At 40.4% G+C, this 27555-nt stretch overlaps 1 protein-coding gene across 4 annotated transcripts in view; it reads left to right on the forward strand.

The window, feature by feature from the left end:
• The first annotated feature begins 5510 nt into the window (after nt 1–5510).
• Nucleotides 5511–27555, forward strand: part of NPNT (nephronectin) — a 49626-nt gene continuing 27581 nt past the window's right edge. For 2 of the 4 annotated variants that reach the window (XM_058803440.1, XM_058803442.1), the window contains exons 1-3: nt 6205–6409; nt 7696–7796; nt 23530–23622. In XM_058803440.1, the coding sequence (XP_058659423.1) occupies nt 6339–6409; nt 7696–7796; nt 23530–23622 (265 nt within the window). In that variant the 5' untranslated portion in view covers nt 6205–6338. Of the gene's footprint in view, nt 5641–5737; nt 5811–6204; nt 6410–7695; nt 7797–15192; nt 15244–23529; nt 23623–27555 lie in introns of those variants that run through there. The other 2 variants (XM_058803441.1, XM_058803439.1) reach the window with 2 other exon arrangements.

Here is a 27555-nt window from a genome sequence, read left to right on the forward strand (position 1 = left end):
GGAAGTCTGGGCAGCATACCCATACTTGCCCTCTCCCTCCTCTCCCGGTATTGGCAAACAGCCCAAGGCACAGTGAGGAACAAAGTTATGAAAACTGTTTGACAGTCTAAGCTGGTACCTTAGGCAGTTGTAAATAATTTTCTTCTGGTTCTGCATCTCCCAGTGTATTTCTTGCTGTAAGGACCATAATTCATGAGCAGGAACAATTGAATCCACGCTGCACCAAATTATTTTCTGCTTTTGTCATAAAGACAGTTCTGGTAACTTTTCAGGTTGATTTATGGCTCTTCCTTATATATTAAAATTCTTATACAACATAAGAAGTTCTAGCTTGCAGTTTTGGCTCATGAAAAACAAAACTTAGCTGAATTTTTTCAGGTAATATGCAAAACTGCTGGCCTGCTTAATTCAATACAGTTCCTATTAGAATTATGTGAAGAAGAGCATAGAAGAGTCTTCATGCAAGTCTCTTCTGTTAATGTTATCTTTTTCTTTTGTTGAAATTATAGCAGAAATTGTGCAGTTAAGTTTGGTTTCAACTCACATATTTGTGGTTTTTGATTCTTAAAAGCTTTTTATTAGTTATCCTCTCTATGACATACATGGCTCTTTTCCTATTTTATTTTATTTATATTTTATTTAGTTATGGAGAGTAATCTGGTGATTACATTTTTGGTTTTTGGGTTGTTTTCTTTTTTAAAGAATCTTTCATCTGCCTCTAATGTTGCTGAACAGAAGGTTTTTATGCACTTCTTGCCCATGAAAAAGTGCACTGTTGATCCAAAGTGTTGCTGAGTGTGTATTTTCTTGCCATATAAGTAATATTTCTTTGGTAACTGCTACTAAGGCTGAATGTCTTGCTTCTGCCTTAGTTTTGGTCTCTTCCCTCTGACTGCTAAATGCATGTGCATGCATCCTATGGAGATAATCAGGATTTAAGTGACAAAGTACTGATGATGTAGTATGGGGTTCTGTTCAAGCATTTGCCTTCCTGAGGAAAGCAGGCAGCATCAGGCATTGGCTGCGTGGTGTAAAACTGGACATGAAGAGCTGTAGCATGATCTGAAAAACACATGCTGTAAAGCTATAGGAGCTGTAGTGGACTCAGTGTATTACTGGAACAGTAGAACCTTACAAAAATTACAGGGAAAAAAGTGAGGCAAAGTAGACTGACTCCCTAATGAACGGGGTAATGTTAAATTTGGGGGATTATCATTCTGATGCCCTGTGCAAAATATGTTTGGTATCAAAATTGGTAATGTGGAGAGATAGAAATCTTTTTAAATTATATATGCACATTTCATACATATGAAATTTCACAGAGTTTTGAAAGGCAAATTATTGTTTATTTAGAGGGGAAGATAACTTCTTTGCACTGTAATGAAATGCAGTAAACTTCAACACAAATACTAATCATAGTGTTTAAAGAAGGATCAAGTATATGTGGAAAAAGCTTACTGGAAAAAACCAAATTAATTTGGAAGACTTCATGCAGAAAAAGCATATGGAAACTTTTGAACTAGTATCCAAAGCACAGGGTTTATCTGCATAGAAGGTAATTGGATACTACAGTGTCTGACAGGTTGGAATGATTTCCTTACCCTTTCAAGAAGGTTTACTAAGAGAGAGCTGGAGTATAAGAGTGATTTAGCTGATTGAATTGCTGTATTTCCTTGATACCTTATAGTTTTCTTATTAGCATGGGAGTCATAGAGATTTTTGTGTGCCATGTGATGGAGATAATATTTACTTAATAAATTTTACTTTTAAATATACCATAGAATTGCATAGCCCCAGAGGAAAAGTAGTGACATTGAAAGTCTCATAGGAAATTTGGACTTGGATTCTTTCCTTCTGTTCCATTTTGTAAGAACTATACTTGTTACATCAACAGCACAAATGCAGACTGTAACCCTGCTTGCCATTAACTGCAAATCAAGTGGTTTTTACACAAGTTGTGGTGTGATTTAGTGACTTGGGATAATGTGGGATTTATGGTCAACTTTCTCAGCCTCAACGAGAGTGAAATACCTAGAAAAGAGGAAGGATGGATTTGTGGTGTAAGTATGAAATTGAAAAACAGAAGATCTGTTCCTGATTCGATGACAGATTATTTGATTTGTGGAAAAGTAATTTTTCTGTTCCTTAATTTCTGCTTTTGTAAGTGGCAGTGTTATTGACTGATTCTGCTGAATAGAGGACTTGATTTATTAACATTCATAATGTGCTTTAAGACAAGGAGGAAGCCAATATTAGGAAAGTGGACTCAAAAGAACTTATTTAATACCTTCCTCAAAGAAAAGTTAGTTGGCAGTAGAATACCCTGAAAGCAAAATCTTCTATTGATGTTCAATTCATAGGTATGTGTAACAATGAAGATAAATGTTAAATTTATTTCTGTGTGATTTCTGTCATATCTACCATATTCTATCATCTACCATATTTACCAACGTCTGTCAGCCTAAAATATCTGCCACTTGTATCTTTACAGCTCTTTTTTTTTTTTTAATTTATTTTTTAATATTACCTGTCCAGATGATGCCAGGGAGTATTCTGGAAACTGTTTCTGTTCTGTTAGTTTTCTCCCTCAGGAATGGTTATAGCAACAAAGAACATAAAAAAACCTGGAGTTCATTCTGCAGCAGAAGTTTGGAACACTGAGACTGCTGGGCACAGCCTACCCCAGGTGAAGTAAAAGTAAGTAGTGCTGTTAGAGAGGAGCAGGTCCCAAGCACACAAGGTTCATTTCACTAGACAAAACTGCAAATAAGCTTGTCTTCCACAGAACTGGCTTTCCTGTTGTTTACACATGTTTTTAGATGTTCCTTATGTTACCAGTTACATGTATGGCTCATGACAGTGATTCTTGATTCTTTAATGGAGTATACACTGCAAATATACTCTACACTGTACTGTTGTGGATTTTTGAAACATCACTACTGTCCTGAGCAGTGCATTGAACACGTTTCCCCATGTGTAGTTAAACTGCAGTGTGCCAGATGTCACTCTGTCACACTTTCTGTCCCAGAAGCAGCAGTTGCCCTTACCACCTTTACCCTCCCTGTGGCAGAATTAGCAAGCCCCTCTCTCAAAGCATTTCTTCACTCTCTGCTGCCTTATCACCAGGATTTGCATTTGTGCGCAGTCAGATATGCCTTCATCACTTATGGTGCAGGATACAGCAATAGAATATGTATCTGGGACTTGATTCCCTCAGAAATTATAGATAATTCAGAACCTAATGGGCTTGCTAATGGCATGGTCAGATGCAAGCTTTTTCAGCTGCAAGTATTTTCAACTCTTCCTCTGCTTTCAACACAGTGTATCTTATCAAGTTTAGGGTCTTGATTTGCATAGAAGGGTCTCAATCTGAGCTCAATATACCTCTGAGACTAGAAGCCTGGGATGAGGATCATGACTAATAGTGTGGCTATTTTGGCACAAGACATAAAGATAATTATGGAGGAATGGAGAAGAGTAAAAAAAAAAAAACAGGAAGGATCACTATGCTTGCATTAAATGAACACTTTTGCAGTCAAATTCACCTTCCTATGAGATTTGCCTTTTTATATAGAAGGATAGCAGCATAGCTATCCAAAATACTATCTTTGTCTGTGTTTCTGCTTCACTGTTGCTGATTTGCAGCTAAAAACCTGACTGTCATGTTATGTTTAACCAAGTGTCTAACCAGTAGCTTTAAAGAAACCTGCTTGGACACTTGTTCTAATCAATCATCTGAGTGCTTGATGCACAGCTGCTGGACTTCTATTGTTAGTTAAGTCTTGCCGGACATCAGGTCAGCCCACCCCATGGCATCAGCATTTTGCCAGACTTTCATACTGCTTCATTAAACATAAGGCACAAAACTGCTTTTTATTGTTATACTGCCAACAACTTCTCTATCTCCAGCTTCTATAGAGTATCTTGAGGCATACCCACACAACTTAACACACCTTTAACTCATCAAGAGATCTGGTTCTTTGACAGCTCACTCAGTAATCCTACTGTCATGGATATGAGAAACTGTCTTAACTGCTAGGAGAACACCACTAGTCATGGTGAACCATTGCCAAAACAAATGAATTCATAAGTGAGTGAATGTTCAGTTCCACTGATGGGTATGGAAGTGTAATATGTGATCTTTCAGTGATTGGTTAACTGTTTTTTTGGGTTGATGTTCCAAAACAAATTGTAAAGGCAGCAGAAGTCAACCAAGGGCAGACAATCTTAATTAGAGCAGGCACCATGTCTGACCAGCATGCTAGTATTAACATACAAGAGAGCCAAACAGGCTGCTGAGGAAGTCTTAAATACTCAGTGCAGTCTGGAGAGATTAAATGATCTTACTGCCATCTGTGAGTGAACATGCTTTAAAGGAATAGTGTGTGCTTTAAAGTTGGTGTGTGCATTCAGTACCATTATGCAGCATTGCGTTAAAGGAATTGATTTTACGACATGTCCCTTCGGACATGAGAGGGAAAGTGTCAGGTTGCCCTAGACCTTAATTCAGAATGATGTTCAAATGTTGTTTTTGGCACTTGTCCTGGACTTGGCAGTGGTGTAATCTGTGTACATTTTTCCCCCTACAAGTTGGAAAGGCACATGCAGATGCTGTTACCAAAGAGAGATCCCTGTGTCTATCACAAATAGGTTGTATCCCCTTTTGCCTATTAAATCTTGACAGTGATTTCACTATGCATGGTCTGTTACACCACATCACACATCCAAGTGAAAGAAAACAATTATCAATCAGTCAAGAGCTGGCAATCAGCTCTGTATTTCAGCAAGGATCTAACACAAGCCAGATGCTCTTCTGTCTTCCCCAAACAGCACTGTGTCACTGCATTCACTGCTTGGCTGTCAGCTTCTTCTGTGAATGGAGGGAACCAGGCTTGGTCCTCAGTGCAGTTTTTGTATCTGAGTCCTCTGGAGGGCTTGCATTTTATCTGAGCACAGGCACAAGCACCTTGCAGAATCATTCCCTTCTAGCTTCTAAAGTGTTTTTTCTCTGTGTCTGAAAAGTTCTGGGCTGATCCTGTGGACAGAAAGTTTATCTTGGGGATTGTATGGTCACGAAAAGATGAAAAAAAGAGGGGAAGGAGCATTTGAGGGGGTCTTCTGCTCAAATGTGAGCAGAAAGTGCTAAAATAATTCTGAGAAAAGGTGTAATTTTTGAAGGCTTACTAGCACAATCTGTATCTTGTACAAAAAATGGCCACCTTTGTGCAGTATAACTTGAATTATCTGTGAAGTGTTTTGAGGGTGGAAAATGCTCTGCAAAGAACTACCAGCTGAAATCTGAAACTTTAAGTCGTGGTTGGCATACAACTGCTTTCTGAAGGGTTTGGCTTTGTGTTATAGCACAATCCAGAGAAAATCCTTGTTTTCTGCTTCTAAGCTACAGCCAGACTCTTGTAGGGACAGCTGATGAGCTTTAGCCTTGATGTGGGCACAATTTAAACAAATGCTGCAACCCAGACCCAGTGCTTGACCCCAGCTGTCTGTAATCAGAGAGATTTCAGAACAACTCTGACCCTAAACTGGTGACAGGCTGCTATTAGAAGTGTCCTTTGCTAAGTCCCAAAGCTGTAGTTCATAGAAACCAAACAAAAATAAGGGCTGTATTTTAACATGTTAGTGGTGAGTACAAATGCAGTCATTGCTGTCAGTAGTGGTGCAAGCACATCGCATGCTGTGAGGTTAGTGCTTAAACTTGTCACTTGTTCTTCTGCACAAGGGCTCGACACCTGATGTCACACCTGAGAGCTATTAATAGGAGTGTTTGAGACAGAAGAAACCACATCCACCTTGTAAGTGTTTAAAAGAAGCTTTGTTGTTGGGAAGGTTTTGTTGGTAAAAGAAGGCCAAATCATAACTTTCTTGCCTTTAGACGGGAGCTTTGCCGAGAGGAGGGCGTAACCATCTTCCTTCAGGAAGTTCGAGATACAAAAACTCATGACAAGGAAGCCCACCCTTCCCAGTGCCCCCAGACCGGTTCGTGCCTCGCTGTCCGCAGCGGCTGGGGCTCGTTGCGGCTCTCCGCCGCCCCAGGTGTCCCACGCTCGCCAGGTGCCCCTGGCAGGGGAGGCGGCCCCGGGCGGGCCGCGGGCGCCTCTGCCGGGGTCGGGCGGCGCTGCCGCTCCCCGCGCCGCGCCTCCTCCGCCTGGCAGCCAGGCGGGCGGGCAGGGACCGGGAGAGGGAGAGAGAAAGGGAGGGTGCCGAGCTCGCCGCCGCCCCGGAGCTGTGGCAGCGCGGCCGGCCTGGGCGGCAGCCGGACCCCCGCCCGCCCGGCAGCGGGAGCGCCTCGGCCACGCCGCCCGCCCGGGCCCCCGCCGGCCATGGAGCTCTCCCTGCGGCTGCTCCTGGCGTCCTGCCTCTCGCTGGGGGCGGCCGGGGAATTTGACAGAAGGTAGGCGCGGGGAGAGCGTAGGCGGCCGGCCGGGCAGGGCGAGCTCGGCGTTCCCTCGGGGCGAGCGGAGCTAGCCCTGGCTCTCCCCTTTTCGATGTGGGGCGCTGCGGAGGTCCCGGGGCTCCCGCCTGGCACTGGCTCCCGGCGAGGCGGGGCGGCCGGAGCCCTCGGCGGGAGGCGTGAGGCGCTCCCCGGTGCGGGCCGGGCGGGCCGCAGGTGGAGGGAGGCGCGGGGCGCCGGTGCCGCTGCCGGGGCTCCCGCACGGCGCTGCCGACCCCAGCCGCCCGCCCTGCCCAGCGCCGCCGAACTCGGGCTTAGGTACGAGATAAGTTCATTGCTCTGGCGGGGCCGCGTCCGGCAAGAATTAAAAACAAAGCGCATCGCGTGCTGTACAGATAAAATTAGTTTATTGACGCCCGGAGGCACTCCCAGCGTACAGCGGCGTAGATCGCGGCTCAAGTTCTGACACGAAGCTCGGGGCGCGTGTGCCCCGTCCTGTCGTGTCAGGTGTCGCGACCGGCAGCGCTGCAGGGAGCGGGCACTGCGCCCTGCGGGACAAGCGGCCAGCGCGACCCCCGCCCTCCCCAGGGATTCTCTTTGTTTTTAATCGCATCTGTTCAAACGCAGCGCTCACGGGATTTCAGCCTGTCCTTTAAAGACATTACTGATTGGTGTCAATAGTTTGTAACTGCTTGAGGCCGTGGTATCTTTTCCTTGGAACAAGGGAAAACTACAGCGCACCTTTTATATTTAATTTCTGTTTAACAGGCCAAGAAGCTTTTTTTTCCCCCCTTTTCATGTTTCAGTGAGAAAATTTGCCATATATTGTGAACGAAAACAAAGCCTAAACTTTATGGTGGCCTTTATTCCATACTACAGGTTCCGTTTCAGACTTCTGAACTTCTGTTCAGTGCCAGCCTGGGAGTGGCAGCAGTGAGCATACTGCAAAGCGTGTCAGCTTTTTCAGGCTTTGCTCTGTTATCCAAACTATAATTTCTCCCTTCACCTATTGTTGTTTGCATTTTTTGAAGTGAACAGAGTATTAATGATAGAAATTAATACTCTGTGAGGGTGAGCTGAGAGTAGTTACTCTCTTCAAAAAAAGTTAAAAAAAATATATACCTCTGCAGGAGAGGTTTTTGCTGTTCTTTGTCCTTTGGGTTTTTTTGGTTGGTTGGTAAATTTTTTTTTTTTTTCTTACCCTAGGGTGATTTGAGCTTTTAAAATGTTTGATGGTTTGAACATTTAAAATGTTTCACCAGACTTTGTTGAACTGTCTTGTGCAGGTGGCCCAGACAAATGGTGCCGTCTGCAGGACTGTGTCGCTTCGGAAGCAGAATTGACTGCTGCTGGGGCTGGGCCCGGGTGGCCTGGGGACAGTGCCAACGTGAGTATCACTGCTGCTGGGGCTTCTAGTCACTTGTAGAGAAGGCTTGTACACACCTAGTCGTGTCTTTCACGTGTCCACACACATCCTTACCATGCAGGGCTAGGCTTTTGCACGTGTGCGCCTGCCTGACTTAGAAGGATGCTGTCATGTTAAAATTTTGTCTGTTTTTAACAGTGCTAAAAATGATTGCAGTCAAATAAGGTAAAGTGGAATTAGGGCAATGAGAATTTGGAAATTTCTTTTTGGTTTCTGCTTTGTTTTGTACTCTGATCTTATGACGTGCTGTAACTACACTGTGTGGTGTTGCAGGCACTGCAGGGTGATCATATTTCCATCCAAGAAGGAAACCAAAATTACTGATATTTCACTTAGAACATTGATGGAAATGTTCCAATTAAGTATTAAGCTCAAGTATTCTTTCAGTAAACCTAAACTAAGGGAATAAATCTGCCTGACAGCATCCTTTTACTGGGTCACACGTGAAAAGACACATCTCTGAGATTTTCACATCTATCTAGACTCTTTGATATGACTGCAGGATAAACCAGTAGATAAGTCTTCATCATAAGCTACATCTACAGTAGGAATTCTGTGGAGGAAGCTAGTACTGTGTAAAAATTAAAATTGTTAGGAGTGACATAGAGACCTCAGCTTGTTAAAATTACAACCTTTGATACTGGGGATGCTTACTCATGTGTTTAACACTCATACATGAGGGACATCCTGAAGTTTTTGGAGGAGCAAGCCTATAAACACTGGTCCTTAGCTTTTTTAATTTTATTTTTTTTTTATTTAGACACAAACGTATGCAGATGAGCAAATTTTCTGTCAAGCCATTTTCAAAATAAAACAGGTATTAAATGCTGTAAATTCCTAGTCTGCAGGGCAAATATTTGGCAAAAGATAGGAAAGGCATTGGAAATGCAACTCTCAGCAAAGGTTTTGTTCAAATCTGTAAGCAGCAAGACTGGTTTCTCTCTTCCTAAGTATGTTAGAGGCCCATAAGGTTTAATAGATATATAAGATGATTAGTAAAAAACTATGGAAAATACTTCTGCAATACAACATCCCTGATACTGTTTCTTTGATGCAGAGTTCTCAGGTTGATACCTCTCAGGCCATACAATGAACAATTTTGATTTTTAGGACTCTAGTAACAAGTAGTCCTTTCCTTGGTATGAATTTTATGAAGATGGAAGAAGACTATTTAGTAGTTTGATTGAGGTTACTCCAGAGGCAATAGGATCTATGTCCACCTTTTGCGATGCAGTTTTATTTGGTAATCATTGTGTGTTTAAATGTTTGAGGCTATGAAGGCTCAACTGGAAAATATAAATAACTGCTTTGTTTAAAAAAAAAACCCAAACAAAGACCAAAATAGTCCAGACTACTGTGTCACTTTTCTTAGACAAGTTGTCTTCCATATTGCGACCATAAATTACAGTTTATGTTTAGGTGAAAGTCAGTTTCTCATTATTACCAAATCTGATTTGAGTTTGTGTTTTTATGATATTGGGAGACAGAAGTTGCATAAATTTATACTATCAAAAGATTCATAATTAAAAATTGGAAACGAGACAAAAGTAATAATACACAGAAGGTATAATTTATTTGTTGTTCTTTGAATTCTGTCAGTAAGTTAATTTTTAGTGCTAGCTTTTCCAGATACTATAAATGCTTTTTTCTTTTCCTTAAGGCTAAAGGTAGGTAAATTGTCACCTCCTTCCATTGCATTTTAGTCCATTATCCACAAATTTGTCTCCATGCACACTTAGAATACATGTAGATAGGTATTTGCTGGGATCATCTCCAGTATTTGGGACCAGACTTTCAAAAGAAAACATTTATCGCTTAGGTGTCAAAAAGCATTTTCCCTCTTTTTATTTCTTACACACCGATAATTTTTTGAATTGCTGGGTCAGAAGAGTCTCAAATATTTAGGTGAAAATATTACTGAAACCATCAGCAGCTCCTTCTCTCTTCTAAACTGGAGACAAACTATTGGCAAAATAAAACATGAAATTCTGCCCCAGTTACGGGTGGTGAAAATTCCAGACATATCACAAAGCAGGAGATTACACTAAATGAGTCTCTCTAGTGCTTGCAGCCAAATAGAAAATCTGTAGTCAACTCTCCACCTTGGGAATGTGGCACCCAGTATGTAGGATTAACCTGGCACAGAAGGCAACATTCCTGGCCTCAAAAGAAAACTTGGGTATTTTACTGTACAAAGGAATATCACTGAAATTTTTCCAAAAAGTCGAGTACGTGATAATTTCTTCTGCTTTCTCTCTGGTCAAAGGTAAAGCTCTTAGCCCTGTCCCCAAAACGAGTGGCATAGATAGATGTCAGACTTTCTCCACTAGATGTACGTTTTCTTTGGTGTTTTAGTAGAAGTTCTTTTTGCACAAGGAAAACAAGTATAGAGTCAGGCTTAAAAATTAGCAGTGAGACCCAACATTTATAAATGTGTCCAAAAATGAAGCTTGAAATATTTAGGCAATAATGCTGAGCTCTTTATTAGTGAGTTGGAACTGCTGTTTTTCAAACCAACTTGAGCCATCTTTGGTATGCCTGCAACTGCTACAGCACCTTTGGACTCTCACCTGCTTACTCATGCATAATTTACCACACGAGCACTAATTATCTCTAAATTTATCCTTCTGACAACAAACGTAAGGGTTGAGACATGCTGGAGCCAGAGTGGAGCAGGCACACAGATACATGATAGGGTGGTCATAGTCCAGAGACCTCTGAACTGTGATGAGCCAAGGGCACATGGTCACTGATATACCTGGACATGTTTTCTGCTGTCCAGCTGAGCTGCTCCCCCAAGCACGTGTGGGTGTGCCCTCTGCCCACAGCTATTGAGAAAAAAATGTGTTTATTTAAACCAGCAGTGTGATTTAAGGTAGTGGTTTAGTTGTGACAAATGCTTAAGCCTGGATATGTCAGCTCTAGCAGAGCAGGAGTGTGGTGCAGCTTACGAGTGTCATTAAGGCCTTAAGGCTTGGTGACTCCATGCTCCTGATCTTCCATCCATAATCCATCCAGAGAGCTGCAAATGGAAACTGAACTGTGTTAGTTAAACTTGGTTTTGTGAAGTGTGAAGTTATTCCTTTTATGTCCTTTGATTGGCAAGGGAGTGCATGTGGAGCATAATCGTGCTTAGTGCTGCTTAGCAACGCCACTCAGCATAACTCAGCTGTCTTCTGCTCTTATAAACATGTAGGAAGAAGTTGAAATAGGGCCCTCCTTTAATTTACACTTCTTTCTTTACAACATCCTCTCTCCTCTTTACACCAACCAAGACTTGTGCACGTAGGTCTGATTTGTGTGTAAGCTTCCTTCCAGAGTCTGTCAGTGTCAGCTGTAACATCTCAGCCAGTAAAAGTATTCACTCTGCAGTGACAAGCAATTCCCTTCCCAAATGCCCTTTCAAATTCCAGTAAATGTGCTTAGAAGTTGTCCTTCAAACTGAAAGAATCAAGAACTTTGAATCAGGTTGGATTTTTTTTTCTTTCTTGTGGGTTTTGAATACCCAATTGAGATCCATGTTGAGGCAGCTAAATGCATTTTGAGATTGATAAAAATATGGGCGTGTTTTCAAAGGGTCTGAACAAATGTAACTCAAATTCATTGGCATTTCTTAGTCCTTATAAATTGAAAGTCCATCCATGCTTGTTTAGTGGCTCAGATTTAGAACTGTGCGTATCTTCCATCATTAACATAACTAAGTAGCTTTTCTTACATTTTGATTTGGTATTTAAAAGATTAGTTAATTCAACCTGGTGTATTGAAAGGCTAAATTGTAAGCAACAGAAATTATGTTTAAACACCAACTATTGGTGCTCCCATGAAGTGCCCATGTCATTGATAGGGTTGAATTTTTACACTGAGGAACTCACTGCATCAGTGGTCTAAAGTTAGATCTTAAATATCCCACTTGAAATTAGTCCAAAAATCCCATGTTGTTGCCTAGCCTGCTGGATTTAGTTGCACTTTAATTAGCAGGAGTGGGAGTAATAGCTGTAAGTGGGAATAATCACACAAAAGCCTACCTCTCTGAAAGATGGTATGTTGATAAAGTACCTGATGAAATATATGTAAAAATAGGGTTGTTGTTGTCTTGGTTTGTGTCTTACTGTTGTGCACGCAGCTGAGCCAAAGTAAAAGTGAGGGTAGAAGGAGTTGCTTCTAGATTTCTTTTCTCAGAGCAAGGGAGGTGACTTCCTGTGACACAGTATTTTTGCTGAAAGCAGGTATCAATAGTGCATTTTTAATTCCTAAATGCTTTTGCATTGTAAGGCAACAGCATCTGTGGTACTGAATGTGTTGTCCTAACCCAGAGCCCATTCAAGGGATTTTAAAGGACACAGGGACAACCAAGTCAGGACATAGGTCCTTGCACACATCTTGCAGAAATGCAAAAAAAATCCTTGTGGGTATTTTTGCCACTCATCTATCTAGATTCTCTCAAAACTGTTCTTAAAACTAATGGTCCGTCTGCCTCTTTTTTAGCTGGCTTACAAATATCTCTATAGTTCTTTCAGAAGCTATAAGAATAATTTCTGTCTCTGTGTGTGTCTTTCATGAACAAAATATACCTGCTTTGAACCTGGCTGTGTGTCTGTAGTTGATTTGGCTGTGTGTCTGTAGTTGACTACATATAACACCAGTTATATGTAGTCAAGGTACACTACAGATGTGAAGATTGTTTCAGAATTTTAGCTGCAGTTTAACAGCACAAAACTGGAAAAAGATAACATTTTAACATAGATTTTAAAAGTTCAGGAGTTTTAGAAGAAAAGCAATAGGAAGTTGCTTGGATTCTCATTCTGCATTACAGTTTGGACAACTCCTTTGCTGGAGCTGATGGCAAAAATGGTTCCTTTTGCTGTGTTAATATAGATAGATACAGAAGAGAAGACCACATCTGCAGCTTCTATAAACAAATGCAGATCTACTGTCTGACCCTCTGCTGACTGGAGTCTATGTGACTGTTGGAGTCAGCAGATTTTGTCTGACGGATGGAAAGTTTGACCAACAAAAGATGTTTAACAGAAATTAAATTTAACTGAACGTGGGTTTGGTAAGCAGTGATATTTGATGACTTCACCCATTTCTATGTGTAATTCTCCTTAAACAGTAAGAATATCCATGCAGTCTGTCTCCAGAAGAGGTGGTGAAGATGAGTGTGCTCTTTAAGAGAGCCCATTGGTTGTAACTCCATCTGGTTATCTCCTCATGCTGAGGTTTGAGTGTTTTGTACCTGGGAAGCAAACCCAGAGTAGGTCAACAAAGTAGTTTTCCACCACAATTAAAGGCCTAGGGACAGAACAGTCAAGGATGTATAAAGTCAAACCATCAGTTTACACCTCCCCTTAGGTTAGCAGCGTTAAAGAAGTGTTAATTGAAGGGTGTCAGGCTGGCATTTAGATTCAGCCAAACCTGGTAGAAAGCATATGATTTCAGGAAGTTCTAAAGAGCACTTGCAAGAGAGAGGAGCTTGTACAAGTTGATGTATAGCAGATGCAGGCATAGCTGAGTGCTTTGCTGGGAACTGTGCATGCTGCTGCCTTCTCACAACCCTTGGGAAGGCTCTTGCAGTGTCTGTGCTGCTGCTGCTGTCCTGATGAGCTCAAAGGCTGTGTACCTGTTCTGTGCAATCTCTTACAGGGGTGTGAGGTGGTGGGAGGGGGAGGAAGCAGTGTCTGTGCTCTCATTGATGCCTAGAAGGAGATTTTGTATTGGTAAAAATGAACTTGAAGATGATTTACCCATATAAATCATCCAACACATCAATGGGAGAAGAGGCCATGGGCAGCTTAGGATTTCTGTTTCCTGCATGTAGCATTGCTTTCAGTGGAAATGGCAATTCTGTATAGTCCAAGATGCACAAAATAAAACCATGATTTTGTCAATAATGACCTGTGAAAATAAGGGTTTCTAGGAGGCTGATCCACTAAAAGAAACATCCCTAAAGTCAGTAAGAGTTTTGCTACTGAATTTGGGGTTGCAGGATCACAGTCTGAATTAATGCTTTGTGTTGACAGTGTTTAATAAATACTGATATGGAGCATGTCTGCTTCCTATAAAATGACTAATGTTTTTGTGCATCCCTGGTACCTTTCAAAGCAAAGGCATTTTATGCAGAATTGCAATACTGCTTTACACTGCTATTCAAGAATAAAAATGAGGTTTTGCTATTTTTATTCAATTTTTTTTTCTCAGTTTAGATCCTTTATGCCTTTAAAGCATGACTTGACTGTGTTAAAGATACAGTATCCTTTTCCATTTCCCTACTGTATTCCTCATGCACTTCATATGTAGATTAGTAGTTTTGCAGCCTGCTTTTTTCTAAGGAAATGTCATCAGTAATCAATTTGACAATTGCAACTGTAGTACATTCGTAATTGCATCTTCTCTGAAAGCCCAGCAACAACCTGAGGAGCTTTCTTTCACTGTAACCAAGGCTAAGGGACTTCCTAGTTAAAACCAATTTAAACAAGTATAAGTTGCAATCATAGAAAAGCCTGAAGTGTTGGTCACACACTACTTAAAATACAAAGAGCTGCTGTTGCTCAAGTCCCAGCCTGCTATCACAAGGCTGTGTAGCCTAACAAGCCATGCTGCTAACATTAAATTTATAGGCAAATAAATTTATTTCAAATAGCCTGAAACATATATCTGTGTTTTCATCTTATTTAAGTTTTGTAGCATATCTTGTTTCATGTGGTAGCAAGAGCTGAAAAGGTTTCTTTTAAAGTAAGTATTACTTTTCATTTAGATGACATTACATTTTTAAATGTTATAAAAATTACCAGTAAATTTGTGTGCCAACATGTTTATTGGTTGCAGATGTTCAGATACATATAAATGGGTGTAATTTTAATTGCTCTCAAATTAGCATCCAGATGCTAGGCCTTTGTGTTTGAGCTGTGGAGACAGTGTTAAACTAAAAATATATACTCACACTTAAATGAAAGGATACTGTGTCTTTAAGAAAAGCATTTGTGCTCTGTTGATGGAAATGTTGAACCTGAACCATGAAACGTGGGAATTTTTACAACTACTTACTGTATGAAGTTTGACAAAGTGTAGTTCCTTAGTTGATTGAATAAGAATAGCATCACATCATTATATTTAATTACTCTTATGTATCAGAATGTGTTTGTTAAATCTCATAAAGAGATACTGATGTAGAATATTTCCATTTTTAAATGTGTACTAGAATTTTTTTTTATTTCAGAAAAGCTCTGAATGTTGAATGTATGTAATTCTCCAGGAATGTAACAAGTTGATAAAAACCACAGCCAAGTCCATCCTCCTTACAGAGAAAAAAAAAAAAAAAAAAAAAAGCTGGAATTTCTCTTTTGGATTTGTTTTGCAGCGTTCTACGTCTTAAGGCAGAGAATAGCCAGCCTAAGGTGCCAGCCCAAAGGTTAGCTGAACATATTTCTTGAAATAATTTTGGCAAATTTATGACTTGGAGTTATGGCCTTGAAGTCATAAGTTTACATGAAAATTTTAATATGTGACAAGAAGGTAATTTTTTGTTGTTTTTCATTTTTTAAGCATTTGATTTGGGGAAGATGAGGAGGGAAAGAAATTAACAGGGCTATTTTATCCTAGACACCTGTACAATGATATACTTATTTTCTAAAATATGACACTTTTTCCCTTTTCACTCCTTTATTTTACCCTCAAGCCCTGTGCAGTATTTTTCCATTTCTTCAAGTTGTTTGTACTACCAGCAATGCATTTACAAGCTGTCAGATCTAGGAGGCCTAATTTGCTTTCATGGCATTGAATCATGTGCAGTGAGAGGCTATTTTGGAATGGCTGAGGCACTTATTGCCCCCCACTGCCTGCTTTGCACTTCCACTACAGGTTCTCCTTCCCAGAACATGGAAACTTTACAGCCCTTGGTCTCCAGCAGTGTAGAACCTGGCAAAATGAAATCAACATAGTTTACATTGGTACCCAGGGCTGTAGTCTGCTGCTGCTTAGGAACTGATGTGTCTTGTTTGTTCCTGGCCCACTGGGGAGGTTCCAGAGGACTGGAAGCTGGCCAATGTGACCAGTTCACAAAAAGGGTGGGAAGGAGGATCCTGGTAATCACAGGCCTGTCAGCCTGACCTCAGTACCTGGTAAGGTTCTGGAACAGTTTATACTGAGAGTCATCACACAGCACTTGCAGGATGGCCAGGGTGTCAGACCCAGCCAGCAGGGCTCTAGGAGGGATGGGTTGTGTTTGACCAACCTGGTCTCCTTGTATGAGCAGGTGACCCTCCTGGTGGATGCAGGAAAGGCTGTGGATGTTGTCTGGTTGGACTTCAGCAGGGCCTCTGGCACTGTCTCCTACAGCACACTCCTGGAAAAGCTGCAGCCCCTGGCTTGGACAGGAGCACTCTTCGCTGGTTCAGAACTGGCTGGATGGCTGGGCCCAGAGAGTGGTGGGGCATGGTGCTGCATCCAGCTGGGGGCCTGTCACCAGTGGTGTCCCTCAGGGGTCTGTGCTGGGGCCAGTTCTGTTCAATATCTTCATTGATGATGTGGATGAGGGGATTGAGTCTTTCATTAGTAATTTGGGGCTGACACTAAGCTGGGAGTGTGTGTCGATCTGTTGGAAGGTAGGAGGGCTCTGCAGAGAGACCTGGAGAGGTTGGATGGATGGATGGGTGGAATCCAATGGGATGAAGTTTAACATGTCCAAGTGCCGAGTCCTGCATTTTGGCCACAACAACCCCCTGCAGCATTATAGGCTGGGGACGGTGTGGCTGGACAGTGCCAGGCAGAAAGGGACCTGGGGGTGCTGGTTGGCAGCCAGCTGGACATGAGCCAGCAGAGTGCCCTGGTGGCCAGGGAGGCCAAGGGTGTCCTGGGCTGTGCCAGGGATAGTGTGGCCAGCAGGAGCAGGGAGGTCACTCTTCCCCTGTGCTGGGCACTGGTGAGGCCACACCTCGAGTGCTGTGTCCGGTTCTGGCCCCTCAGTTTGGGAAGGACATTGAGATGCTGGAGCGCATCCGGAGGAGGCAGCGAGGCTGGAGAGGGGCTTGGAGCACAGACCCTGTGAGGAGCAACTGAGGGAGCTGGGGGTGTTTAGCCTGGAGAAAAGGAGACTCAGAGGTGACCTTGTCGCTCTCTGCAGCTCCCTGAGAGGTGGCTGTGTCAGGTGGGGTTGGTCTCTTTCTCCAGGCAGCGCTGACAGAACGAGAGGACACAGCCTTAAGCTGTGCCAAGGGAAATATAGGTTGGATATTAGGAGAAAGTTTTCACAGAAAGAGTGATAAAGTACTGGAGTGGTCTGCTTGGGGAAGTGGTGGAGTCACCATCCCTGGATGTGTTTAACAAAAGACTGGATGTGGCATCCAGTGCCATGGTTTAGTTGAGGTGTTGGGGCAGGGGTTGGACTCCATGATATTGAAGCTATCTTCCAACCTAGAGATTCTGTGATTCTTTTTGCACTCCCGGTGGGAGAGGCATGAGTCTCAGACAGGAAGGAGCAAAGCAGTCAGCCATTCATCTCTGTGAAATCAGCATTGTTACTGTGATACAGAAGTTACACTGCTGAAGCCAGTGGATGTTTTATATTCGAATAAACAAAATATCAGTAGGACCCAGTTGGTCTTCTGTCACCACACAGAGACACTCATGCTATCCCATTTCTACCTGTTGGAATTCTGTGAACACATAGAAGAATTCAGGCAACAAACAGGCGTTTGAGATGATAAGCACCATTCTTCAGGCAGTTTTAGTGAACCACTTGAAATGCAAACACGAAGCTTGACAAAGCATGAAATATTTCTTGCTTTTCTAATTTTGCGTGTGTTAGATCAGATTTCTGCTGATTTTTAAGAAAGAGTACTTAAGTGTATAAACATTAGATCAACTTCTACTGACTTCATTAAATCCTATTGATTTCAGTGTTACCCATGCTAAAGTTATGCATGCTCTGTAGTGTTGTTCTGAATATCAAGGCATTCATAAGTCAGAGTCTGGATTTGTCTGTGTGGTTTAGAGACACATTTGGCAGCAGTCATATTCAAGGCAAGAATTCACTGCAGTGAATGGCCCACACTGGTTGCAGTTTGTCAAGTTAATGTGCTGTTACCAGAATCAAAAGTGCAAATTGAGTAACTGATTTACTCGGGTAAGTGTTAGAGTTGTGCATGAAAAATAAGGAGCCACTTACTTAATGGAATGTATGTTTCAGATAAAATGTATGAACATTTTGACAGCATGAATGTCACAAAAAAGGGCAAATCATTTCTGGAAAAATATTCAGGCATTAGATATTACCGTTTTGTCTGATGTTATTGACAGTTTCTAGTTACAGAAGCTGGTCAAGGACATTTATTATCTTCCCTCAAAAAATAGATTAGGAAGTGTTGTGCAGATGAAATTATCTGAAAATTAATACCCAGTTGTCCTAGTCAGGCTTATTAATCTCTGCAGAGATATATTCTGTGACTATTAATTCACTTACTTGGGAAGCAAGCACTTTTTCAGAAGCAATTCCCTAATGTGAGTTATGGGTATGATGTGTTTTTACCACCTTCTAGTAACTTTGAGGTGGGATAAGCTTTATGCATTCTCTTACAGTTGTGAGTAATTGAAGTATATAGTTGAACAAAAAAGAAATATGCATCTCTGAAAGATCTACAATGATTTATTTTATAAATTAGCTCATCCCCTTGGGATCCTAGATCAAAATTACTGTGAATAAGGTAGTTTCATTTTCCTGAGCATGTTTAATTGATTGCATAATTTATAAAGAATTGCAAAAAGTAAACAGAGAGAGAGATGTGAGCTGCAGCTGACTCTGAGGGAGAGAAGTATTATGGAGCTTGGTGTTGTGGTCTGTGAGCATCACAGGAGGAAGGCACCCAGGTTCAGGTGGAGGAGACAGCCTAGAGGAAAGCTTCTTTCACCTATATGCAGGTGTTGTTAGAAAACTGGCACTGTGGAGAATGTAAGAAAGGATCCGAAGGTGGAAAATGTGTTCTGCAATCAGCAGTGTAAGAGGATCCAATGAAGTTTTGTGAAGCTGAATACACTGTGTAATCATTTCTGGGCTGCTGCACAAATTAATTGCTGTGCCTGGGCAAATTGAATTTTAAGGAGCTGGGATCTGGAGTCAGAATAAATAGGGGCTGTATGTTACTCAGGAAGAGAGGGCAGAAACAAGGCCATTCGGGCAGATGGTTAGCTTAGTTTGTTTCAGATGCAGGTATTTCTGTGCATAATTTAAGGCTTCAGAGAGATGAAAAAGAAGTTCAGAAACTGGGAGGCAAAGCAGAGAAAAAGAATGTAAGAGTCATACCCAATGCTGTTTTAATGAAAAACATAGCTAGGAGTGTTAGAAGACCAAAGGGAATTTTAATTGTTAGGAATAGTCCATTAAGAAAGCTGAGGGATTTCCATTGCTGGCTGCAAATGAAGAGGAATTAGTCAGGTAGGAACCAGGCAGTGCAATCTTCTGGTAAGGACTCCACCAAACAGTGTTTGGTAGTCAATAAAGAGATCATTAATGTTAAAATTCTAGAAGAGAAGGAATAGAGGGGACAGCATGTGGTAGTCACCCATGCCCTCAAAAGTGGGCAGCTTATGCGGGTGATCTGACAGAGTCTGAGGTGCACTTCCAAAGCAGTTGTGACAGAACTGTGTGCATTGAGAAAACACAGATCAAATCAAAACATCCCTCAGCATTACAGACCCATAATGAAGTTGTTGAATGTGTTTTTCATTTGTTGTATTTGTGCAACAATTAAAAATAATAATTCAGAATGGTTGAGTAATGCTTGGATAATACCAACAGCAAGCAGTGGCTCAGAAGATTGGTGGCTTCTGGCTTTTTCACGAGCATAATGCATGCTAGCAGCATGTGCACTTCACCAGAAATTCTTTCTTCCACTCTTCCACACTTGAGAAAAAGAAAAAATCAAACAACACATCATAAACCCAAACCACTTATTCACATTTCAATTCCTCGTGTTATTTTTACAGGAAGTTTAATTTGTCCTGAAGTTTAAGTGAGACTTAAAATGTGGTATTTGTCACCTTATTTTTTGGGGGAAATGGTAGTTCTTGCCAACCTTGAAAATAGGTACTCACATTTATGGCCAAATAAAAGGCCCTAGGATACCTCCTTGAAGTTAATGGGAACTGAGAGTAAATCTTCACATCTGACCCAAGAAAAAAGCATTTAAAATTATCCAACTGAAGTGAATAATCATGACACCAGAGATTTTTTTTTTTTTTTTGCTGATTACCTCTTGAATGAATTGGTCAATAAAGTGAAAAGGAAAGTTTAGTTATAGTTTATTCTGTGTCACAGATAAAAAAGCAAGACTTGACTAAAGATGACAATTGCTGTGCTTAGGATTTTTTTTCTGTCCATGTCAATCCACATTCCTACCCAATGGGAGTTCAGCTTAACAGCTTTCAGAGAGTAATCCTTGGATGTGGTAGGTCTTCTTTGATACTGGTTCAACAGTAAATTAGCAGTCTCATTTTGAGTGGCACTTGTCTATGCCAGCATAATTTTAACTTTTGTTTACAAAAGTTACTAATATAAAAAGTAGAAAGTTTTTACTGAGTTTTGGCAGTCCTTTTCAGACCCCTCTGGATTTCACTGCCCTATGTTCATAAAAGAGTGACTTTCTCAACTTGGAGTAACCTTTCTGTCTACGTTTCCTTCTTTCCTAGTAGGGAAGCAAGTGTTGCATAACAGGCTAAAATCCAGGGACATGGGTTATTTCAGTCATTGTAAATGTGGGTCACTTGGAAGGAAATGATGGTTTATTGGTTGTGGAGGAATTCTTAAATTCTCAAGAGGCAACAAGTAGTAATTGGGAGACTTTTTTTCTCCATTACTTGTGAGTATACTTGTTTTCAAAAAAATGCAGACACTCCATTTGTCTGTGTGTGAATGGAGTGACTGAAGTATTCTGTTCTGTTGTATCTGGAGCTTTGGAGGAAAACAAGAAGAGTGGAGAATTAAAGGACCCAGTCACATCAGCACATGTAGTGTGTGCTCTGACTCATGCCAAACAGCTGAAATAATTGTCTGCTATTAAAAGAAATGCTGAAAGTCTGGCTTAAGCTTATTTTTGTACCTGCATCTGGTTGTTGCCAGTGTTCAAATAGAGATCAGTGAGTGGATTTACTGCCTTGTATGGGCAGCTTCTGCTTTGAATAAGGATTTTCATGATGGAGATGGCAGAGCTGGAGCTCACCCACCCCTCTGGGCCTGGTCATTCTGGTAGGGCTCAGTAGGGACCCCAGCCAGGCATGCAGACTTGGCTGAACCATCTGATTGTTTATTCCTGAGCACCTTGCAGAGCCCTGATAAAGTTAATTGGAAGATGCACAAGTTTTATCCTGTGTGTGGCTTGATTCCTCGTAGGAAATGCCATCAGATTTCTCTGTGGTGTTGGCTGAGCTACAGATGTTGTTAAGCTTACTGCAAAGCATTTTTTTCCTGTATATAGAAATTCTTCAGTTTTAATATTTTATTGAATTTCAGCTGTGTCTAAATAAGATTTGAAATGGTGAAGTAGCCCAAGTTCATAGAATGTCCTTTAATAAAAAGGTTTTCCTCAAGAACTGTGTTTGGCAGCAAACAGATGTTTCCAGATACCCACTTAATGTGCAAAACCCCCAGTGTTTTATGATGACTGACTTTATGGACAGTGGTTTGCTAGTCATTTGAAAGCTTTCCTTGAAATAATATAGATTTTTGTCTTCAAGTATGAGATTTTTTTTCTCTATCTGAGCTGCTGCTAATGTACAATCTCTGCAGTTGAGGGAGGGACCAAGGCATAAAAAATTCAGCTAAAACTAAAGTTGCCACAGGTTCTTCTAACAGTTACTGAACAGTTATACTTTACACAAAGTGATCCCATGATACTTCTTGTTTCTTAAAAAGAACTGATTTAAATAAGTGTATCCCACTTCGCAATACAGATCTTTAAAGTGCCGTTGAAAATTCAAGCAAGTTTCCAAAGCATATTTATAGTAATTTCTTTTTCTCTACTGTAGTTTAAATTGCAACTTCTGTTTTTCCCTGGTTGCTTTGAAGTTATTAAGTTGTCTTCATAGTTCTCAGTTTGCCACCATCACCTCTGATTAGACCTGGGTCTGTGATGCCAGGAAGACAAAAATCTCTATGATTACTCTTAACAAAGGAGATCCTTTTTTCCTGTTTATGGCTGTAGTGATTAAAAAAGCAGTGAGTGTTTCCCAGTACAATGTTCTAGAAGTGTCTCATGGTGGATCAGATGCTCTTCAGTCAGACCTGTCCATTACCCAAGGACAGACTTCCTGAAGTAGTCCTTACTTTTAGTAGTCTATACCCTTTTAGTAGTCTGAGCAGCTCCTCTTCCTTACACTACCATTGAGAGGTGTTTCTAAATATGAATCTCATTTATTTGTTTCCAGACACTGTTTGTTAGGGGAAAAAAAATTAACAAAGATCTTGCATTTCTGTTGCCTTTTAAGATACTTCTTAAAAGTATCTTAAAAAGTTGTGTGGAAAGGGACTTCACCATCATACTAGGAAGATCCATCAGGAGCAGAGCTGTAGATTTAAAAGAAGGTTTTATGGTCTCAGGATATATCCCTAATTATGTATACACTACACTTAAACAAAAAAAATGCCTGATAATAATGGGAGTCCTGAAGCAGTCCTAAATAAAGGCAGTCCTAAAACTGGAGCAAGCTCCTCCTATGCTAACAGTTACTTCTCTGGATATATTTGTGGGAATTTCTAGTTCTGGATGCTTTGAATCTTATGGAGATTTTCAGAACCTCAGAGAAATACTTGGATGGTTCTTCCACAACCAAACTAAATATCTTGTTTTTTTAAAAAATTTTGTTTAATTTAACCGTGTTAAACAGCTTGGCTAGAAGGCAAATTACATTTTTTGAGTGCATTCTGGGAGATTTCTGTTAAATTATGTCCTTGATACATCCAGTTTTATGATACAGCCTGTTGTTGTCGGATTAATATTGCATCTGGATCTGGTTAGTTACTTGCAAATTCCAAATGATACTGTTACTTTATAAAATGAAGCTTAAGCTGGCGTAAACAGATAAATCCTGGTTACAGGGTCTTCAAGTTATGCCACCATCTGATTTCTGTCTATTTTGTGTCTATCTTACTTTAGCAGAGAGCTCAGCAGGATTGTGTATCTGCATTTTGTCATATAATGATAAACAGCATCTTAGAGCATAGTAAATACTGCATTTTTCCAGTAGGTTTAAAAAGTAGGTTTAATAATAGAAAAACATTTCTAATGCAAAAGACTTAGAAATGCTGTTTAAAATTTCAATCTGTCAAATGTTTTTCAGTTACACAAGAAAATATTCCTGTTGGCTAATCCTACATCAGCAAAAATATATTTGTGCATGAATTCTTATATTTCTTCAAAAACAATGCTTTTTTAATTTGTCATTGAAGCTTTGAAAGTTTGTTTTATGAATTTTGTGTCATATTGAGAGAGGCGCCAAAAATGCCTTTCTGTTATTTCTTGGAGTTCTGTATTTATTTTCTGCTTATGACATAGACAGTACTTGTATTTGTTAGGTAGTTGCTGTATATTTCAAAGTAATTTGAAATAATTCAAATATTCAAATTATTGAACTATTCAATAGTTTCAAAGACATTTCACTGTCAGCTGTGACTGGAGTAGAAAGATAATGAGTATTCCTCTGTTTGCAGCTATATGCCAGCCAGGGTGCAAACATGGTGAATGCATTGGGCCAAACAAGTGTAAGTGCCACCCAGGATACACTGGAAAAACCTGCAACCAAGGTAAGAAAGAATTTATTTTTGTAATCATGGAAGTATTGTTGATCTCTGTACCCACCCCCACCAATGCTGTGTGTGTCCCCAGTGTTTGAAAAGTAATGAACTCATATACCAAGTCTGTCACTGCTGCAGCAAGTCTGATATTGGGCTGACTTTTGTAGAGAGATTGACATCTGCAGTGGGATGACACAGGGGAAAAATTGCTTTCATTCAGAAGAAATCATTGAGATTAATATATAGGATGTAGTTACCTGCTCTTCTTAATCAGAAGCAAATTATTTAAACCTTATGGTCAGGATTGTTGCTTTTTATAAAGTCACAATTTTCAGATTTGAATAGTGAAATAATATTTGTTTCATTAAAAACCTCATAATTAATGCATTCTCATTTTATTGTTCCTAATCCTGAACTAACAAGGTTGCATTAAACCATTAAAGGGTTGGTGTAAGGATGAAGTGTCTCTTACTGGATTATTAAGTTTCATTGTTTGGATTTTTTTTCTCAAAAGTTATGTCCAAAGGGTGTAATGGTATAAAGATCATAGAGTATAAACAATTAGAGAATTGTAATATGTGATTTTTAGACTTTGATGGTTAAGACATGTTAACACACAAATATATCTCATTTATGTCTCTTGCAGTTGTCTCAGCCTACAGGAAAATCTGTGTGTTTTCTGAGTGCTGAGGAAAGTGGTAGAAAAGCGTGATATTTAGAATGATTTTCTTCTTTAAGGATGTATTCTGACATTGCTAAATTTTTATGACATTTTGATTTTTAAACTAAGTTATTTTCTTTAAAAAAATATATATATATATTCAGATTTACTAATCCTTCTCAAACTCATGTGAAAATGTGTGTTGTGTTTTTCTGTTTTCTCAAAAGTTTCCATCATCTCTTATATTATCCTGTCTTTTTTTCCCCCTTACTCTGGGCTGACATTTTAAAGGATGTGTTTTTTGATTTTATTATACACATTTTCATCAATCCAAAGCCATTTTAGAAAACAGTGCAGTGAACTAACAGTTAGATGTGTGTGTAACAGTTTTTATAGGTAGTAAATAGTTTAACAATATTGAAAGAATGCTTTGCAAATTGCTGGAGGCTTCAGTCTTGAACTAAACTATTTTCTTGCCACTAAATGCTAAGGAAGGAAAAATGTGATGGGTTATCAAAGGAAGAACTTTGGGGAATGTTGATGAAATATTCTTGCATGATGCTGGTGACAAAGCTGCCTGGCAGATGTAGGTGAGGTTTCTGAGATGCCAGCTGAGTGTGGTGCCCCAAATGTGCACCAGTTCAGGTGGCTGCTGCTGCTCTACTGCATGGTGGGGCCCTGGAGCTGTTCCTGGGGTCATGATCTCTGTTCTTGCTGTGTGCTGATTCAGTGTTTGGATGAGACTTGAAAGTGTGCAGTGAATGCAGTCTGCTTTTGCTGGCAGGAGATTCAAATGGCACAGGATAAATGTGACCTATTTTGTTATAACACAACACCTTAATACAGCCCCTGCCCTGTTCAGCCTGTGGCCCATTTTCTCAATCCTGTTCTAGAATAGTAACAGGAGTAACAATGTTGGTAGAGGAGATGTTGGAGTTCCCTGCAGAGATAGAAGTGTTTCTAGCATGTGTGAATGGTTCTGGGCTGTAAAGTATGCTCATGTTCTTAGTGAAAGGCGTTCTTTGAGTACAAGCTCTGATAAACAGGCTTTACATCTCTTCTTTTTGTGTGCCCCATGGATCAGGCTGTGTTCCTGGGACTGATCCAGGAGCTCAGCCAGTCTCACAGCAGAGCTGTTCGGCCCTGACTGTGTGATGATGCTGGATGCTTGTCCTTTTCCAGTGGTGCTGCAGCTGCTGTGACAATCCTTACCTCACTTTAGATCACTCTGAATTTAAGACTACCTGATAGTTTTTTAATTACTTTGCTATCCTCAGCAATCAAATTTCAGTGACTGCACAAGAGCTAACCATGTGTTCTCCTTACAGCAGTCATATCTCCTGAATAGCTTTAGTGTTTCCCTTCTGGCTTTTTGATCCCAGCTTTACAGCTGTAAGCAGTGAAGAAACAAACAGAGCCACTTGAGAGAAAATGCTCTCTGCCACCTCTCTTAATTTATAGTGATAACAACAGAACTCGTGCTTTCCGAATGTGTTCATGAGAAACACTTTTCTGGTAGCTGCTCTTGAAGAAAATACAGATAATATTCAGTGAGACAAATACAAACAGTTGTAACTTTTGCTAGCAATCTAAAGCACATACAGGTTAACTTTTTTTGGCTGGGAAAGGTTGTCTTTATCCAAAAAATCTGCTTTTCTGTAACTTTCAATTCTCTTACCTTGCTTGTTCTAGGAAAATGATGCAAAGTTCACTGCTTGAAATTCTTGTCAGCACTTGATATGTATGTATATTTATTAAGTGAAGTAATGCATATTGCCATGCTTTTATTATGCCTTCTCCCTATCCAGTGAAGATGTGCAGCTGTACACAAGTCTACTTGGTCAGAGCAGGGAAGCTCCTGTGTTCCACCCTCATCCAGCAGGAAATGTAGCAGCGAGGGCTGAGGTGCTCCTGTGTTTCAGGTGTTGTGCTTCTCCTCTCTGCACGGCTTCAAACAGGAGTGCAATTTCCTGCAAAGGGAGTGGAGGCTGATGCACCCATCAATGGCTGGGATGTGAAAGCTGAACCTGCAGTGCCCTTAGCAGGCAGAGCAAATAATTGGTTGTATTTCCTTGGTGCTGTTTTGTGTATTTTGAAAAGTTTTGACTCTTCCATACTCGTGGTTGTCACTTGCATTGTTTCTTTCCTCTGCTCTTCTTTCAGAGCCTGGCTATATTTCTTTTCTGGGTTCCTGTGATAGTGATGGAAAATGTTTATCAGGTTAGATAAAGACAAAACTGTGACTTAGATGAAGCTGGAAGTTGTAGAAAAGGAGGGCTAAAAAAATTCAATTTGGGAGCTGTTGATTAATCAGAGTAAGTGAACAGAACTGTTCAGGTGATAGAAATTTCTTGTGAGGTTGACATAGTAGTGTAATTGCAACTGCTGGAAATGAAAGCTGATCTACTGTTTATATTATGGTGATAACAGTTTAATTTTTCTACTTGATTTCTGGTCCTTGGCTTTCTATTTTCAGAGGTGGGTAAATGTGATATTGAATGTTTAACTTCAGTGTTGCCTGATCCAAATTACATGATAGGCAAAAAAGGCAGAAAAAGTCTTGAGTGCTGAAGTCTGCAGAAGCTAATTAAAAGAAAATAGCAGAGGGCATTGAATCTGCTTAGAAATAAGTGGCCCATTGTTGGGTGTGCACTGAAGTTGGTCCAAGACCATGTGTGGTGCAGTGCAGCAGTCTAAGGAGTCACATCTGGGTTTGCCAGCATAACACTCTGTCCTTTCCTTGCACTCACATTTCATTTAATTCCTTTAGATATAAAATACCTGTGCTCAGCAGCTTGTGTTTGTTATAAACCTGCTTCCAATAGTGGCCAAAACAGTCAGTCTGCTTTTATGTACTCTACTGCCTTGTGTTACTTTGAAATCAAGAGTGCTGGTTTTGCATTGGCTGTGCAATTGTAGGCAATGTGGGAAATTAGAATATTGAAAAATGAAATTCTTAAATCCAGGACAATGAATGGACATTCCCACAAGGAAATTAAATGGATTTGTTTAACTTTTTAATAGTGTTGCACTTTATGCTATTCTCATAGTATGTCACTAATAGGTGTCTATTTGTCAATACCAGAGCTTTCATTTCTGTACTAAGAATATTTTGTGTCAAGTGGTGGTGTAGAATTCAGAGTCCTGTAAAAGGATCCTGTATTTTAAGGCTCATAATGTAATTTATACTCTATGCAGGGTGATATACTGGGAACAGTCATAAATTCTTATTTTCAGCTTTGGGTCTGTGGTCATAACTCTGGAAGTAAGTGCATGACAGT

The sequence above is a fragment of the Ammospiza caudacuta genome, chromosome 4 (assembly GCF_027887145.1).
Source record: "Ammospiza caudacuta isolate bAmmCau1 chromosome 4, bAmmCau1.pri, whole genome shotgun sequence".
Classification (NCBI taxonomy): Eukaryota; Metazoa; Chordata; class Aves; order Passeriformes; family Passerellidae; genus Ammospiza; species Ammospiza caudacuta.